Below are 15,404 nucleotides of genomic sequence, written 5' to 3' on the forward strand. Positions count from 1 at the left end.
GTGCTTACAGCCCAACACCGTGCAGGACGGTTGGCATTTGCCAGAGAACACCAAGATTGGCAAATTCGCCACTGGCGTCCTGTGCTCTTCACAGATGAAAGCAGGTTCACACTGAGCACATGAGCACATGTGACAGACGTGACAGAGTCTGGAGACGCTGTGGAGAACGTTCTGCTGCCTGCAACATCCTCCAGCATGACCGGTTTGGCGATGGGTCAGTCATGGTGTGGGGTGGCATTTCTTTGTGGGGCCGCACAGCCCTCCATGTGCTCGCCAGAGGTAGCCTGACTGCCATTAGGTACCGAGATGAGATCCTCAGACCCCTTGTGAGACCATATGCTGACACATGCACATTTGTGGCCTGCTGGAGGTCATTTTGCAGGGCTCTGGCAGTGCACCTCCTTACACAAAGGCGGAGGTAGCGGTCCTGCTGCTGGGTTGTTGCCCTCCTACGGCCTCCTCCACGTCTCCTGATGTACTGGCCTGTCTCCTGGTAGCGCCTCCATGCTCTGGACACTACGCTGACAGACACAGCAAACCTTTTTGCCACAGCTCGCATTGATGTGCCATCCTGGATGAACTGCACTACCTGAGCCACTTGTGTGGGTTGTAGACTCCGTCTCATGCTACCACTAGAGTGAGAGCACCGCCAGCATTCAAAAGTGACCAAAACATCAGCCAGGAAGCATAGGAACTGAGAAGTGGTCTGTGATCACCACCTGCAGAATCACTCCTTTTTTGGGGGTGTCTTGCTAATTGCCTATAATTTCCACCTTTTGTCTATTCCATTTGCACAACAGCATGTGAAATTTATTGTCAATCAGTGTTGCTTCCTAAGTGGACAGTTTGATTTCACAGAAGTGTGATTGACTTGGAGTTACATTGTGTTGTTTAAGTGTTCCCTTTATTTTTTTGAGCAGTGTATTATGGTGGCGATCTGACTTAATTACAATCATGGTCTTGACTCTGTCTCGCTTTAGGTGGTCTCAAACACAACACTGCTGTCCAGTGTCCACTTGATAAGTGAACTGTTGTATAGAGCGCATGCGCAAACCAGTAAGTTTGCCTTTTATTGCAACAGTTTGTGTGACAAAACTATCGGTAGACTGGAAATTTGTTATAAAATGCACAATCTTCTCTCCGCCCCATGGTAAAATAAGTATAATTGCAGCAAACTTGCTTTAAAACTAAAAAATGTGAGCTCCTCCATCAAGAGGGAGGCCACTAAAATGTTTTACACAAAAGGTTAGGGCTGGATCCTTTGATCATTTACGCCTACAGTAAATGTACGTAAGGAAGTATAGTTAAACTTCGTTAGATGACACTTACTTGCATTTGCTGCATACATTTTGGGACTTTTAATGATAAGTAGGCTGGCTGCCCATTGATTCTTGAAGAATATAGCTTATAAATGCCTCATGAGCTCATGAGCAATTGTCATACACCAACAGAACCCAAATTATAAGCTCGTTTTACTCCACTGTTTGTAAACAAATGTAATATAAACAAACACTATATAGCCTCAAAACATGGTTAAAATGTAAATGTCATGGATGGTCAGTCCTTGCATCCATAGCTCTGTCTATGAATTTGAGTGGTTACATTTCTCTAGCACCATCCCTCAGCTTTCTACCGAAACAGTGGCGGGGAGTTGCTTTGTTATTGTTTCAACTGCTGATTGCTGCTTTAAAGGGGGTTCAGACGGTGCTTGAATGGCTTTTTCCCTAAAGGGCCTGATTCACAGACAGAAAAAAAAGTAGAAAAACGTTTTAACATATTTTTTTATCATTGACTTTTTAAACTTTTCAGAATGCTAAGGAAATGCTACCTGTCTATCAAGAAACATTGTCATTCTATGACACCTATCCAAAGGTTGATGATATCAATGTGTATGGGTTTTTGTGCTACGTTTTCTCACAGTGTGGAGTGGGTTACCACAGTGACTGAATATTCATGTTGCGTTGTACAAAAACCCTCAACATAATTTCTATGTTCAGAACCTTAAAAGTCAACAAGGCACCTGACACTACTGGGCAAACAAATTGCACTACAGTTTTGGTAAGTAGTTAGTTCATTATCTTTGCAAACATGGCAATATATCTAGTTATTTGTTCAAGTTGGTCTTAGCCTTAGTTTTACAACTTTGATTATGAAAGTGTGAAAATATATTTTGAAAACATAAACATGTCCTAGGTTGCCATCTTGACTCTGCAATTAATCCCAAACTGTATTTGGAAGTGACATAACGCTGTAATTATACAAACCAGATGTAAGAGGTTTTTGTACTGACATGTTCCACAGTGCAGATAAACTGACATTTGGAAAAGCCATCAATCTCATTGTTCAACCCAGTAAGTAAATTCTCAATATGCAATAATTAACATGTTATTACTGAGTAATTAGGAAATTTGTGAAAATCTAAAATATCTAGGGGGTGAAAGTGTGTTAATTTGACACAAGTAGCCTATGTTACAAATGTTTTGGGAGAAAGCCTTATATTTTAGATGAGATTTGCAAACAGGCTGTGAATGTGCAACAAAAGCTTTAGTTTTGGACCAAGCTCTCAGTTATCACACTATGTTTTTGAATATTTCAAATGATTTATAACATTGCTGTGCTATTGCTGTCTCGTACCATGTCACATGTAAAATATATTTTTCTCAATGAGCCTGTGCTGGATAGATAATGGTATTAATAATGATAATCATTCAGTATTTGAGTATATGAACCACCTAAATCTACCACACCAAATGGTTTTATCTTACAGAAAATACATAATGTTGGAAGTTACAAGTTGATTTGTGATGTGGGGCCAGTTCTCATTTTCTTTGTCTGATCATTTAAGTTACTGAAATACTTCAAGCAAACTGTCCATCAGATTATACAGAATAAAAATAAATCTGGATATTAAAATAAATAAATAAATAAATAATATATAATAAATAAATATACCCCCCCCCCCCAAGAAAAGTTACATTAGTAGGTTACACCAAGTGCCATTTCTAAATGTGGCTGTGAATCAGCAGTTTTTCTCTTGTTATGTCAGTCACTGATAGTCAGTCAATTAGCCCATGTCCGCTAACATTTTTTAGATTGCTAAATTAGTTTCGTGGCCAGCTATCTAAACTTTTTATCATGGTCGAATCACTGGCCAGGGACCCTCATTGATTTTGTTACTCAGTCTCACATAAATATCAATCATATTAAAAACGGCAAATATTTCTCTACACCTTATGGCAAATGTGTAGATTTGCGGAAAATCTGCTGTAAAACACTTTATTTTCCTCTTTCACCACATGGTAATATGAGTAGAACAACATGACATTTGTTATAAAATTGCTAAATCATTTCTCCACCACATGGAAAAATGTGTTCAATTGCAGCAACTTGCTTTAAAACTGCAACAGTTTCTCTACACCACATGGCAAAATGTGTAGAATTGCACAAACTGTACTCTAAAACTTGGAAAATGTATCTTTGCTGTCACAAAGATTGTTTTGCTTGTAATGTGGGTACGCAGACCCGCTAGCAACCGCGGCCCCATTATGATGAGCCCAGATTTTGTGGCCCCCATCAAAGTTGCCCATCCCTGATTTAGATCATACATTTGTACCTGTTTTTTTAAATATATTGTGTGACATATCATTTTTTTTGTGTTTCTGCATATTTACCAAGATGTTTAAATCAACCTAAACCTATTGTATTTTCCAGATGGAGCTTCTGCCAGCCCAACACTGTCCATTCTCACACCACTACACAAGATAGGGGATGATGACCAGCCTGATGTGTGCCTGGCTACAGGCTTCTTTCCTAAGATGGAAAACATGAAACTGATCGTGGGGAATAATAAAACTGTCGAACTCGACACAACCAAGGCAGCTTTATCTTCCACACGTACCTACTTCTTTGCCGGATTCTCCAAAGAGAATATCAAGCGTTGTGAGATGAAGGGCGTCAAGAAGCGCGTTGTTGATAAAGATGATTTTGCAGATGTGTCTAACTGTAATAATTTATATACAATAATACCTCACATTATTACTGTGGCTTTGAACAATTAATTAAATAAGTATATTTATCAATGAACATCTCGATCATTTATCGAGAATGGTAAAGATGGCTGTAAATGACATGATGAGAAATAACTTTTAATAATCACTTATTGGCTTTCAGATAACACCACGGCTACAACTGCTTCTGTCAATTGCAGAGATGAACCCCTCAACAATGCTACTGCCACCAACTATACCGGTTGGTGATACTTTGCTACACTTCATAAAAACATGGTGTAAAGTCAATTGTACTGCCGCACATTTACTGTATAATGCACACATGTTTACGTTTCAGCAAGTCTAAGTGTGCAAAACACTGAAATGACACTTGTTTCTTACAGATTATACCAAGATGAACTTCACATCCTTGGTTGTGTATGGTTTGAGAGTGCTGTTTGCCAAAGCCGTGGCATTTAATGTGCTATTTACTGTCAAGGCCCTGGTGTTCTAGGTAAGTGAAATTAACTTTGTTTTTGTTTAACAGATTGTTGACATAAATTGATTAAATGACAGCTGTTAAGAAAAAATATAATATATAATAATTTGCTTGATTGCATTACAGAATAATTCGCAATTATTCTATTTACAGACATTTTTTCACTTGGACTCCTACTTTTCAGTTCTGCTTTGCATCCAGTTTGTCAAACCTGCCTTGTGGTTTTATCAAGAGCTTCAACAATATTAGTATCTGACTTTTTCAGGGTTGAATGCTGCAATTCCTCTGCTTACATTTTGGAAATACTAGATACTAAATACACATGTAATGCATGTGATTGTTTGGTATTAAACATTAGGTTACATTTTATATTCTATATCATTTTATATTATGTTATAATATTTCTATTTACTTCTATTATATCTTTAACTGCAAGTTGTCATCAAAAGTGTATAAAGACTCCAAAAATGATTTCAAACAATAATGTAATTGTACATTGATCAAGTTATGTACGTGGATACGTTGCAGTTGTTTCTAAATGCAAAAAACCTCTCAATAGAGAATTTAAACCACATTTTCACCAGTACATTGAAACCATATGAACAGTCAAACCAAATTAACAGATAAAGATCTATAAGACACCTTGACTTCCAAGAAATGGCTCCATCAGTTACTTTATTTGCATGCGTGCTCAAGAAGTAACAATAGCGAGAAACACACATGATAGTGAGAAACACACACCTTATAATGGTTGATGAATTGTATTATGAAAATAATTTGCAATTACATGTGTGTTTGATATCAGTCAAACATTTTATAATCGTATATGGGAGCTGTAAATGTATTGAAATAAACAGATACAGCTTTTTTATTCTAATCTAAACCATTATGAACGTGAAAAGGTGGATGTCTATCAAATTACTAAAATGGTTGGAAAGTAGTAGTCAGACTCCGGTTTACCAGAAACATTTGCTTAGGACTGACTAATCATTAGGCTTTCAGATTTAGTAGAGAAGTGCACATTTTAAAATATAAGATGATGTTGCCCTCTGCTGGTTGCAAATGTATTTTTCTTTGTTGACATTGTGACCACTAAATCACCTGAGCTCAGTTTTTCAAAAGTTATCTGTCTGGGTTTTGCCTATTGGATAGGATTACATGCATAGAAATAGACTGACAGGAACGGGAATCAAGTCAACGATTTGTCCGTTCTATTCATTCTATTTCTATGCACTTAATCCTATCCGATCTGCCAAATCCAGAACATTTTTGAAAAACTGGGCCCTGAGTATTGCTTCAATGCGTGTATCTTAATAGTATTTTCTTGATTCTTCATGTCCTCCCTCTTTGTCTCTTTCTGGTTCCTTCTCCTCTAATGCGTTTTGAGAAGGAGCCATAGAGAGATGATGTGAGGAAAAATGTCATGCAGTATTGTGTTTTCAGTTGTGTATCTTCTATATGATCAATTGAACCACCGTAATACATTTTGCTTGTGAATTTGCACCTTTTTGGTGTTTAAGTGTTTTATTAAATGAATAAATACATCATATTTGTCATGTTATTGGTACATTTTGGTGAAGATGCACATGTAGTACACATCTAGAGGCCCCAGGAGCCCTGGTCAAAAGTACTTCACTATATAGGGAATAGGGTTCCATTTGGGACTCAACCTGATCTTTTCTCCACACACATAGTCGAGTAGCCAATAACTGGTCCTAAAAACTATGGTGTTGAAAGTCTAAACCTTTCCTAGGTCTACCTGATCTCTTTCGACACTATGAGACTGGCACACTTGACTAAGGTCTACCTAATGTAGGCCACAGGTGAGGCTTGGAATTTGTGGTCTCTTCTGTGGAGCAATGTAGGCCAGTAGGTCAAAAGTATATACATTATATATCTGATATCCTGATCCTTTCCTGCAAGACAAAGAAGTATGATGAAGAGAAGTATAAATGAGTCCTGAATGGAAGAACATGCCGGTATTCAGCAAAGAGCACATGGACTTAAAGGTACTTTATTTAATTACAGTTATCCAAAGATCATATAGCAAATATTACACATTAATTTGAAACACAGTTTATAGGTGCAAGGGCTATGTATGTATGTAAGGCAATGTAAAACAATCGAATAATGGTGGATTGGTGACACTAACTGTGTTTATTTTGAGAGTTTGCAGTGTGAGAGCTTTTCCTCAGCCAAGGACTTAATTTCTCAAAGGAACAGAAGAGCTGCAGTCATGTAAGTGCAACAAGAGATTTATGTAGTTATGTAGAGTTCTTGCAGGTGGAATATATGAAAATCACTAAGTGGATATTTACATTATCTTATACTTGCACGTGCTGCAAGATATAATACTATAAATTATGCATTGAACAAAATGATGCATTATGAAGTATTGTACAGTTTGTTATGAACCACATTAATATGGCTCTGATTATCTGAAGTTTTTAAGTTTTTGTTTTTCAAATTCTTGTATGTGACTAAAATACTGACTGAGATTGCTTGGTATATTTTGAATAATGTCTTCGACTTGACCCTAAAACTGTTTTGTTGACCCTGTAGTGAAGAAGAGGATTTGTGTACAGGAGTGTAGCACTGTGGTCGGCTGGGTCTAACAATAAACAGATTTTTGGATCTGGAGTGAATGTCATTGTGCAATCCCGTAAGTATTACTTATTGTTTTCAATATTGTGTCATTTCTCAGCTATGTGTTGCAACAGTGGAGAATATAGCTCTCTCTGAAATTCATTTTACAACGTTATTGGGAATTAACTGTTTGTGTTAAAATCTGCTCTTCTGCTCAATGCTTAATACTTACTACTTAAACATTTTCAGTTTTAATTTCATAACATATTTAGATTTTTCTTTTCCAAGCTGATTTGGAAATGGTCCATTGTCAGTACAGAGTAATTGGCATGGTCTGTATCTCAGTGTGACTGCTCAGGGGGCAGGAAAGATACATTTTGGGAATGGAATCAAAATGATTGTGGGGACACGTAAGTTTAATATTTTTGTGCTTAAATGCTTTAAAATGCATTCCTAACAAACAAATTATTTGAATTTCTCAATTTTTTTAATTAGAGTAACTAAATATAATCCTAAAAAGTCAACAAAACTGTGTTCATACGTTTTTCATATATATTTGTTTTAAATATATTTTTCAGTTGGTTAAGATGAACTTAATAGTGGGAAGTGAATTCAAATAGTGACTAAAAATATGTAGTCAGGAAGTCATACACAAATCAGGTAAACAGTAGCCTAAGCTAACTACAATGTTGGCTTTGTGGATAAAGGGCAGAACATTTATATAAAATATTCAAATAACAACCTAAAGTTGGTTTGAGTTATTTCAAGATATATCTGAGAATGAGTTAAAAATGCATTGTCTCATTAAGTATTACAATATTGTATAGGTGCACAACAAACTGCTGTAATTGTACTGCAGTTTGACACTGTGTGACTACTGGAACAACAGGAAAACTTATATTTGGCAGGGGAACCAAACTGTTCATAAATACTGGTAGGTGATGTATCCATTATCATAATTTAAATGTATTTGTATCTTTTTAGCATTGATTTAATACCGAATCAGTTTGGACAGATTCAGATTGTAATTTTCAACTGTTTTCTGCTGAGATGAGGTGAACTATTCATTGTGTTAGGCTGTGTGAATGATACTATTGTTTTTGAGAGAAGCACAAGGCTACTGGCACTAAGCGGTAAACCCAGTTTGCTTTAGAAAAAGGTCAAACTGCCTTTTTGAATAATATCATTCAGTCCTTGTTCAGTATTTTCATGGGTTTGCATGTCTATAAGCATGTAAGAAAGGAAAAAAGGCTTTCATATGGTGTTGCTCAAAGGTTTGTGTCAAGTTCTACATAGATATAAGGGCAGATATTAAGGTTTCATCATGGCATTATGAAATAAGTCTGTGTGTGGTAACTTCATTAGGCTTAGCTGATAAAATAATTCCAATTCATACAGTAGAATGTAGCAAAATGCATTATAATATTACTTAATATTTAAACATTTTCAGTTTGAATTTCAGTCCATATTTAGCATTTTGTTATCTATGAAAAGATGATTTGGAAATGGTCAATTTTTAGTACAGAGTAATCGTCATGGTCTGTATCTCAGTGTGAATGCCCAGGGGGGAGTAAAGCTTATTTTTGGGAGTGGAACAAAAATGATTGTGGAGACACGTAAGTTTAATATATTTCTCGCTTAAATACTAAATGAAATGTATTCCCAACAGTAAAATATATGGTATTATTTGGATTTAACCCCAAAAACTCAGTTAATGTTCTCTTAAAAAGTTAACAAAACTTTCTATGTTCATATGTTTTACTTTTTTGGATGTTGTTTCCATTGGGTAACCAGAACTTAATAGTGAGAAGTTACTTAAAATAGTGACTTAAAATGTCTAGTCAGGAAGTCTGGGCAAATCAGGTTTTTAGTGAGCAAGAATACACTGTGTGACAAGAACAAGTGACAAAATTACTTTTGCACGTGGGACTCAACTGTTTGTAGAGAAAGGTGAGATTATTTCAAGTATAACATCACTGGGACTTTTCTTTAACAACTACCCTAATTAAATAAATAGTGAGATACACAAATCAGGTAACCAGCCTAAACTAACTACAGTGTTGGCTTTGTGGATAAAGGGCAGAACATTTATATTCAATATTCAAATAACAACCTAAAGTTGGTTTGTTGAGTTATTTCAAGATATATCTGAGAATGAGTTAAAAATGCTTTGTCTCGTCTCAAGACTTACAGTATTATATAAGTGCACAACAAACAGCTGTAATTGTACTGCAGTTTAATGCTGTGTGACTACTGGGACAGCAGGAAAACTTGTGTTTGGCAGGGGAACCAAACTGTTCATAAATACTGGTAGGTGATGAATCCATCATCATAATTTAAACTTATTTTATTATTTGTTTGTACTGATTTTATACGGAATCAGTTTGGACAGGTTCAGATTGTAATTTGAAGTGTTTTCTGCTGAGATGAGGTGACCTATGCATTGGGAGTTTATATACTGGTGTGTCAGGCTGTGTGAATGATGCCGGTACAAAGATCATTTTTGGGAGAGGCACAAGGCTACTAGTACTAAGCAGTAAGTACAGTTTGCTTTAGAAAGAAAGTCAAAGTGCCTTTTTGAGTATAATGTTCAGTATTTTCATGGTTTTGCATTTCTATAAGCATGTGAAATAATAAGCTTTGATATGGTGTTGCTCAGAGGTTTGTGTGAAGTTCTATGTAGAAATAAGGACGGAAATTAAGGTTTAATTATGGCATTATGAAATACGTATGTGTGGTGTAATGTCATGATGACTGTAGGCTTACATGATCAAGTATGCTAATTGATACAGAGTAATGTGATAAAATGCATTACAATATTGGTGGGATGAGTTTAAAATCTTCACATCTATAAAAGGTTAATAGATTATTTACCATTTACTGTAATTTACCTTGTTAGAATGATTACATATTGGTAGTTGGTTTACCCTCTATCACACTTACATTTTAGAGTATTTGGTAAGGTGTGTAGCTCAGTGTGTCTGCCCAGGGGGGATACAAGCTTATTTTTGGAAGTGGAACTAAAGTGATTGTAGAGACACGTAAGTAAAATCTGTAATTCACTGTAAATATACTGTACATGAAGTAGAGGGAGTTAATATAAAAAAACATCACACTATTTTAAAACACTATTCCATTATTTTGTCATGTTCGAATTTGGCATCTGGTTTTTAGCTGGTAACAAAACACTGTATGACAAGGGGGAATAGTAACAGGATTATATTTGGAAATGGAACCCAATTGTTGGTTGAATCCGGTAAATAAAACAAAATACTGTGCATTTTTATAACTTCCTAATAAGTTGTTCATGAGAAATAAGGACATTTAGAAAATGAAAAGAAGACCATCTAGTAAAGCATGTTGTAAATGTATTGCAATCTACCACTGTGTGTCTAACTCTGGAGGGAAGCTTACATTTGGAACAGGAACAAAGTTAATAATTGAGACAAGTAAGAACCTATATGCATTACTTTATTAAGTTATTGTTTGATTTCTTTAAATGTCCGTTGGATTTTAAACTAGAAACAAATATCTCCCTAAAATGAGTTTATAACTGAATCAAAACGTATTCTTGTCAAGGGGTTATGTCTGTATTCATTCCAATCATTTGATTAATGGATATACAGAGCATCAATTGAATTGTTTATTTTGTTCAAGGGGGGTGCTGTAACGACTGAGCTCTGGTATCAACTCCAGCAATTCAGATTTTATGGGTGCAGTTGAGCTATATGTATATGTGCGTGAACCAGTGAAATTAGTCAAACAAACATTGTTACCTTATATAATATTATCTAAGAAAGAGAGATCTACATTTGTCATGAGAAAACATTTCAATATGGCATTCTTGATTATGTAATCAATTGTAAGGAATTGATTACATAATCACTACATAATCAAGAATGCCATAAAAAAGGCTAAACTAGACTTAAAACATGGCTATTCGTGAATATCATGACATCTATATTAGTTGTTATATTCTTCATTCAATCTCAATTTGTTGAATACAAACTATAAGCAGCTTTTCAGCATAGACAGTGTACAGTTTATGTTGTGTGGATTCATGTTGTGTGACTACTGGAGGTGGTTCTGGCAAACTTATCTTTGGGACAGGCACCAGATTACTTATTGAATCCAGTAAGTTCATACATTTTCCCCCTTCACTCAATTATCAGTATCAAAATGCATTTAATATTTGAAAATTGTAGTGAAATATTAGTTTATACTAGGCCTATGTAAAAGAGTCTGAAATAGATTTGAATATACTGAAAGACAGAGGTAGCTATTGCAATGATCAATAAGTCCACCATCTTCCCCATAGTTAGCTACGGTAGGCTGTTTTTGTATGGATACATAACAGTGTGTGACTGTGGGACAAAAGTTAGTGTTTGGAAAAGGAATACAGTTAACTGTATCAACAGGTAAGCAAAATCCCTTCCCAACTGGTACACATTAAATAGATTCACTTACATTTTTATGAAAGCAAATTGTGCCCGAGATATTTTTCTAAACATAATAACTACCCCAAAAACATACATTATGTCAAAATATTCTTCAATATGTTGTGCTTCAATTAGAATCAGATAGTCAGTCAATCAAAACGGTGTGTTTAAAAATCACTCCATGATTAATTGCTATGGTGTCTAACACTGTGTGTAATACGGGAATAAATTCATACTTGGTCAAGGAACAAAGCTGATCATTCACTCAAGTAAGTGAAAATTCATTAATAATATGATATTAATCATAGTTGTCATTTAAGAATACAATAACATAAGCAAAATACAAAAATATCTATATAACACTGTATTCACTGTATGTGAATATTGATTATGATGAGTTAGAAGCTCTGCTGTTGGGGTCTGCTGTTTTTGTTAAGCCTTCAGTTAGTGTGTGAATGCTGGAACACAAAAGCTGATCTTTGGAAGTGGAACAACAGTTTTTGTGGAATCAAGTAAGATCTAAAACAGATATGAATACTGTTGCTCATACTTATACCAATCCTTCACCTTAAAATGATGTTCCAGTCTGACCACGTATATGTGTTGTAAAATGATAGTATTACTCCCAAAGAATTCTAAATGCAATATCTTACATTTTCCCTTGAAATAGTTATAGAAAAAAGCCTCCCAAATGTTCTCCAAAGAGGACCTCTACAAGTGGCATTGATCGTTATCCTGATGAAAGGCTGTAGAATATGGTTTAATAGATATGTTACGTCATTGAAATAAGATCACAGATCCACAATTCAGATAAAGACAAAATAATCATAGTTTTTTACTATTTTCAAGGTATTATTTCAGTGAATCGTCCACTTATTAGAAGACATTCTAGGTTTATGCTATGTGGGTTCTTGATGTGTGACTCTTGGAGCCAACAAAATCATCTTTGGAACAGGCACAAAAGTAATAGTTAACTCAAGTAAGTTCATTTTCAATATTGTGTTAAAGATCGTTTGGACAAATCACATCATTAGGTAATTAATTCAAATGCAAAAGACATTCAGATTTGAAAAGTGATCCAAAAGTGTAAAATCAGTCTTTAAGTTGTTTTTCTGTTGAGTGATTCACACAGTTTTAACTGACTATATACAAGGTGTTGTTTCAGTGAAGAAATCAATTCCCTAGCAGAGGAGAACATTGTTTTGCTAAGAGGTTTATGTAATGTGGGTTCTTGTTGTGTGAATACGGGTGGATTCAAAATCATCTTTGGGACAGGCACAAAATTAATAGTGAACTCAAGTAAGTTCTATTTTTTTATCAGTCCATAGTTTTGTGAACTAATGTATAACAAGTTTAATGTATGCAAACTGATAGAATTATTCAACCAAAATGTAAAGACCATTTGTGTCCGAAGTTGTGTGCATGAGTAATTGCTAAGGAATATAACACTGTGTGACAAGCACGAACAAAGCCATATTCGGTCAAGGAGTAAAGCTGACTATTAACTCACGTAAGTGCAAATGCAATTTAAAAGACTGGGTTAATCATGGTTGTGCAATTTAACATGTGTGCAACCTTTCACATTACAAAAGCAATATTATGTTAGTATTTATTAGTGGTATTTGGAAGTAGAACAACAGTGTTACGGATAACCAGATTCTCAACTTCAGATAAAGACAAAATAATCAGGGAAAATCATTTTGGGGGGAAAAAAATCTAAACTGTAAGAGTTTCAGTGTATTTTCCAGTGAAATGCTCTTAGCATTATAAGATGAACTAGTGTTTTGTTAAAGGTTTATGTAATGTGGGTTCATGTTGTGTGACTACTAGTGGAGTCAACAAAATCTTCTTTGGGACAGGCACAAAATTAATAATTGACTCAAGTAAGTTCATTAAATTAATCACATTAGTGACAAAAACGTTAAAAGGTGGTCTATTTACATAGATTCCCACGCGCAGACACCAATTACAGTGCAGTAACATGTTACATAGTACTACAGCTGTTATACCTGTTAGTTTTTTGTGCTACTTGATCATGTCCTACTTGTTTTTATTCCAACTATCAGTAGTCAAAGTCTGTTGGGGGCCGATTACACTTCACTCCAGTCAATTCAGGTAGTAAAATAAAATGTCAGATCAATCATTTAAATCATAATTGAACATAAATATCCCTTTTAAATTATTGAATTGTAATTTACATTAATTTCCTTAATAGACTGAATTGCCCTAATTCTTGTAAGCATAGACTCTGTACAGTTTATGTCATATGGATTCATGCTGTGTGACTACTGGAGGTGGTAACAAGATTGTCTTTGGGAAAGGCACAAGATTAATAATTGAATCCAGTAAGTAAATTATTTTTTATGTCATTGTGCCAATAATCACTGTCTAAAAGTTGTAGTAGATTCAACAGATTTAACACAAGTTAGGATAAATACCTGGCTATTGAAGGATCAAGGTTAATTTAAAATAAATCCATAATGTTGTAAACTAATGTAAAACAAGTCCATGTATGCAAACTGAGAGATTTAATCAACCAAAATCTAAAGACCATTCGTGTCCAAAGTTGTGTCCATGAGTAATTGCTAAGACGTCTATCACTGTGTGACAAGTGCGAACAAACTCATATTCGGTCAAGGAATAAAGCTGACTGTTGACTCACGTAAGTGCAAATGCAATTTAATAAAATATTGGATTAATCATGGTTGTGCCACCTTTCACATCATTAAAACTATATTATATGAATATTTATTAGTGATATTTGGAAGTAGAACGACACTGTTACAGATAACCAGATTCCCAACTTCAGATAAAGACAAAATAATCACGCAAATATTATTTGAATGTAACCAACAGCACTGTAGTTACAACTTTGTTTAGTTATCTATTGTTGCAGCTCACTAAGATATGTCTTGTTATTGTGTAAGAAAAAGTCCTTCATAGATATTGTTCAAGGCAGATGCATTGTGTGACTCTGTCAAGCAGTAAAGTAATCTTTGGAACAGGGACCAAACTAGTTATTGAAACCAGTAAGTATTACATCATTTGTCTAGTGCCCCAAACATGCAGAAAAGAAGTAGTCCAATTAACCAAGTCATTGTTTAATCTGAAAACAACATCATATGAGTGATTAGTAACATTAAGGCTCATATTATGAAGTTGTTACTGGGAAATACTGTGATTCCAAATCAAATGTTGAGTTGAAGGATCCATAGATCAAAGTTACTTTGCTTTATAGTTAATGTACTGTGGGTTCATGTTGTGTGACTACTGGTAACAATGGTAAAATCATCTTTGGGACAGGCACACAATTAATAGTTGACTCAAGTAAGTTAATTTTTAATATTGTTTTAATATTGGGGAAAACAATTAAAATACACATAAAAGATTAGTCTGAGCTGAGTTTATATACCATAAAATAGCCTACTCTATGGTATCGCATCCACATAGCATATTGATTAGATGGAACAAAAGTTACTTGTAGTTCTAGCTTTGTTTTTAAAATGACATATTGGTGAAGCTGACTAAGATCGGGGCTGTTGCTGTGTCAGAAAATGTGGATCAGTGACCAAACTGATTATTCAACCAGTAAGTATTACATTGAGAATAGCTTTTGAACACAAAAGATGTAGAAAGAGAAGAGTTAGTGACATTGTCTCATCCGTTCGGTCCAACAAGCCAGATCATTGTTTAATCGTATTGATATTGTTGCATAGTTTCTCATAGAATGAGGCAGTTTATGGTAAATAATGTGATTAAACAGAAACAGACAAACAATGTTGGCAATAAAGATAAATAATTGATATCATATCCATATCTTAAAAGAGACATTTTCAAAGTGATCCAAATGTGTATGAAATCCCCAAAAATCCAAGTCCATCTATGTTAAACTGA

At 34.9% G+C, this 15,404-nt stretch overlaps 1 protein-coding gene and 1 gene segment (V, D, J or C); both read left to right on the forward strand.

The window, feature by feature from the left end:
* The first annotated feature begins 1,809 nt into the window (after nt 1–1,809).
* trdc (T-cell receptor delta constant) lies at nt 1,810–6,041 on the forward strand. The gene is made up of 6 exons (XM_071361981.1): nt 1,810–2,058; nt 2,302–2,351; nt 3,712–4,002; nt 4,171–4,248; nt 4,391–4,500; nt 4,639–6,041. The coding sequence occupies exons 3-5, from the start codon at nt 3,816–3,818 to the stop codon at nt 4,498–4,500; spliced, it is 375 nt and encodes a 124-aa protein (XP_071218082.1). The 5' UTR covers nt 1,810–2,058; nt 2,302–2,351; nt 3,712–3,815; the 3' UTR covers nt 4,639–6,041.
* Nucleotides 6,042–8,624: 2,583 nt separating this feature from the next.
* LOC139550809 (T-cell receptor alpha chain constant-like) overlaps nt 8,625–15,404 on the forward strand; it is a 42,378-nt gene continuing 35,598 nt past the window's right edge. Inside the window, 1 exon segment of the C gene segment in view lies at nt 8,625–8,687. Within this exon segment, the coding sequence occupies nt 8,672–8,687 (16 nt within the window).

The sequence above is a fragment of the Salvelinus alpinus genome, chromosome 23 (genome assembly GCF_045679555.1).
Source record: "Salvelinus alpinus chromosome 23, SLU_Salpinus.1, whole genome shotgun sequence".
Classification (NCBI taxonomy): domain Eukaryota; kingdom Metazoa; phylum Chordata; class Actinopteri; order Salmoniformes; family Salmonidae; genus Salvelinus; species Salvelinus alpinus.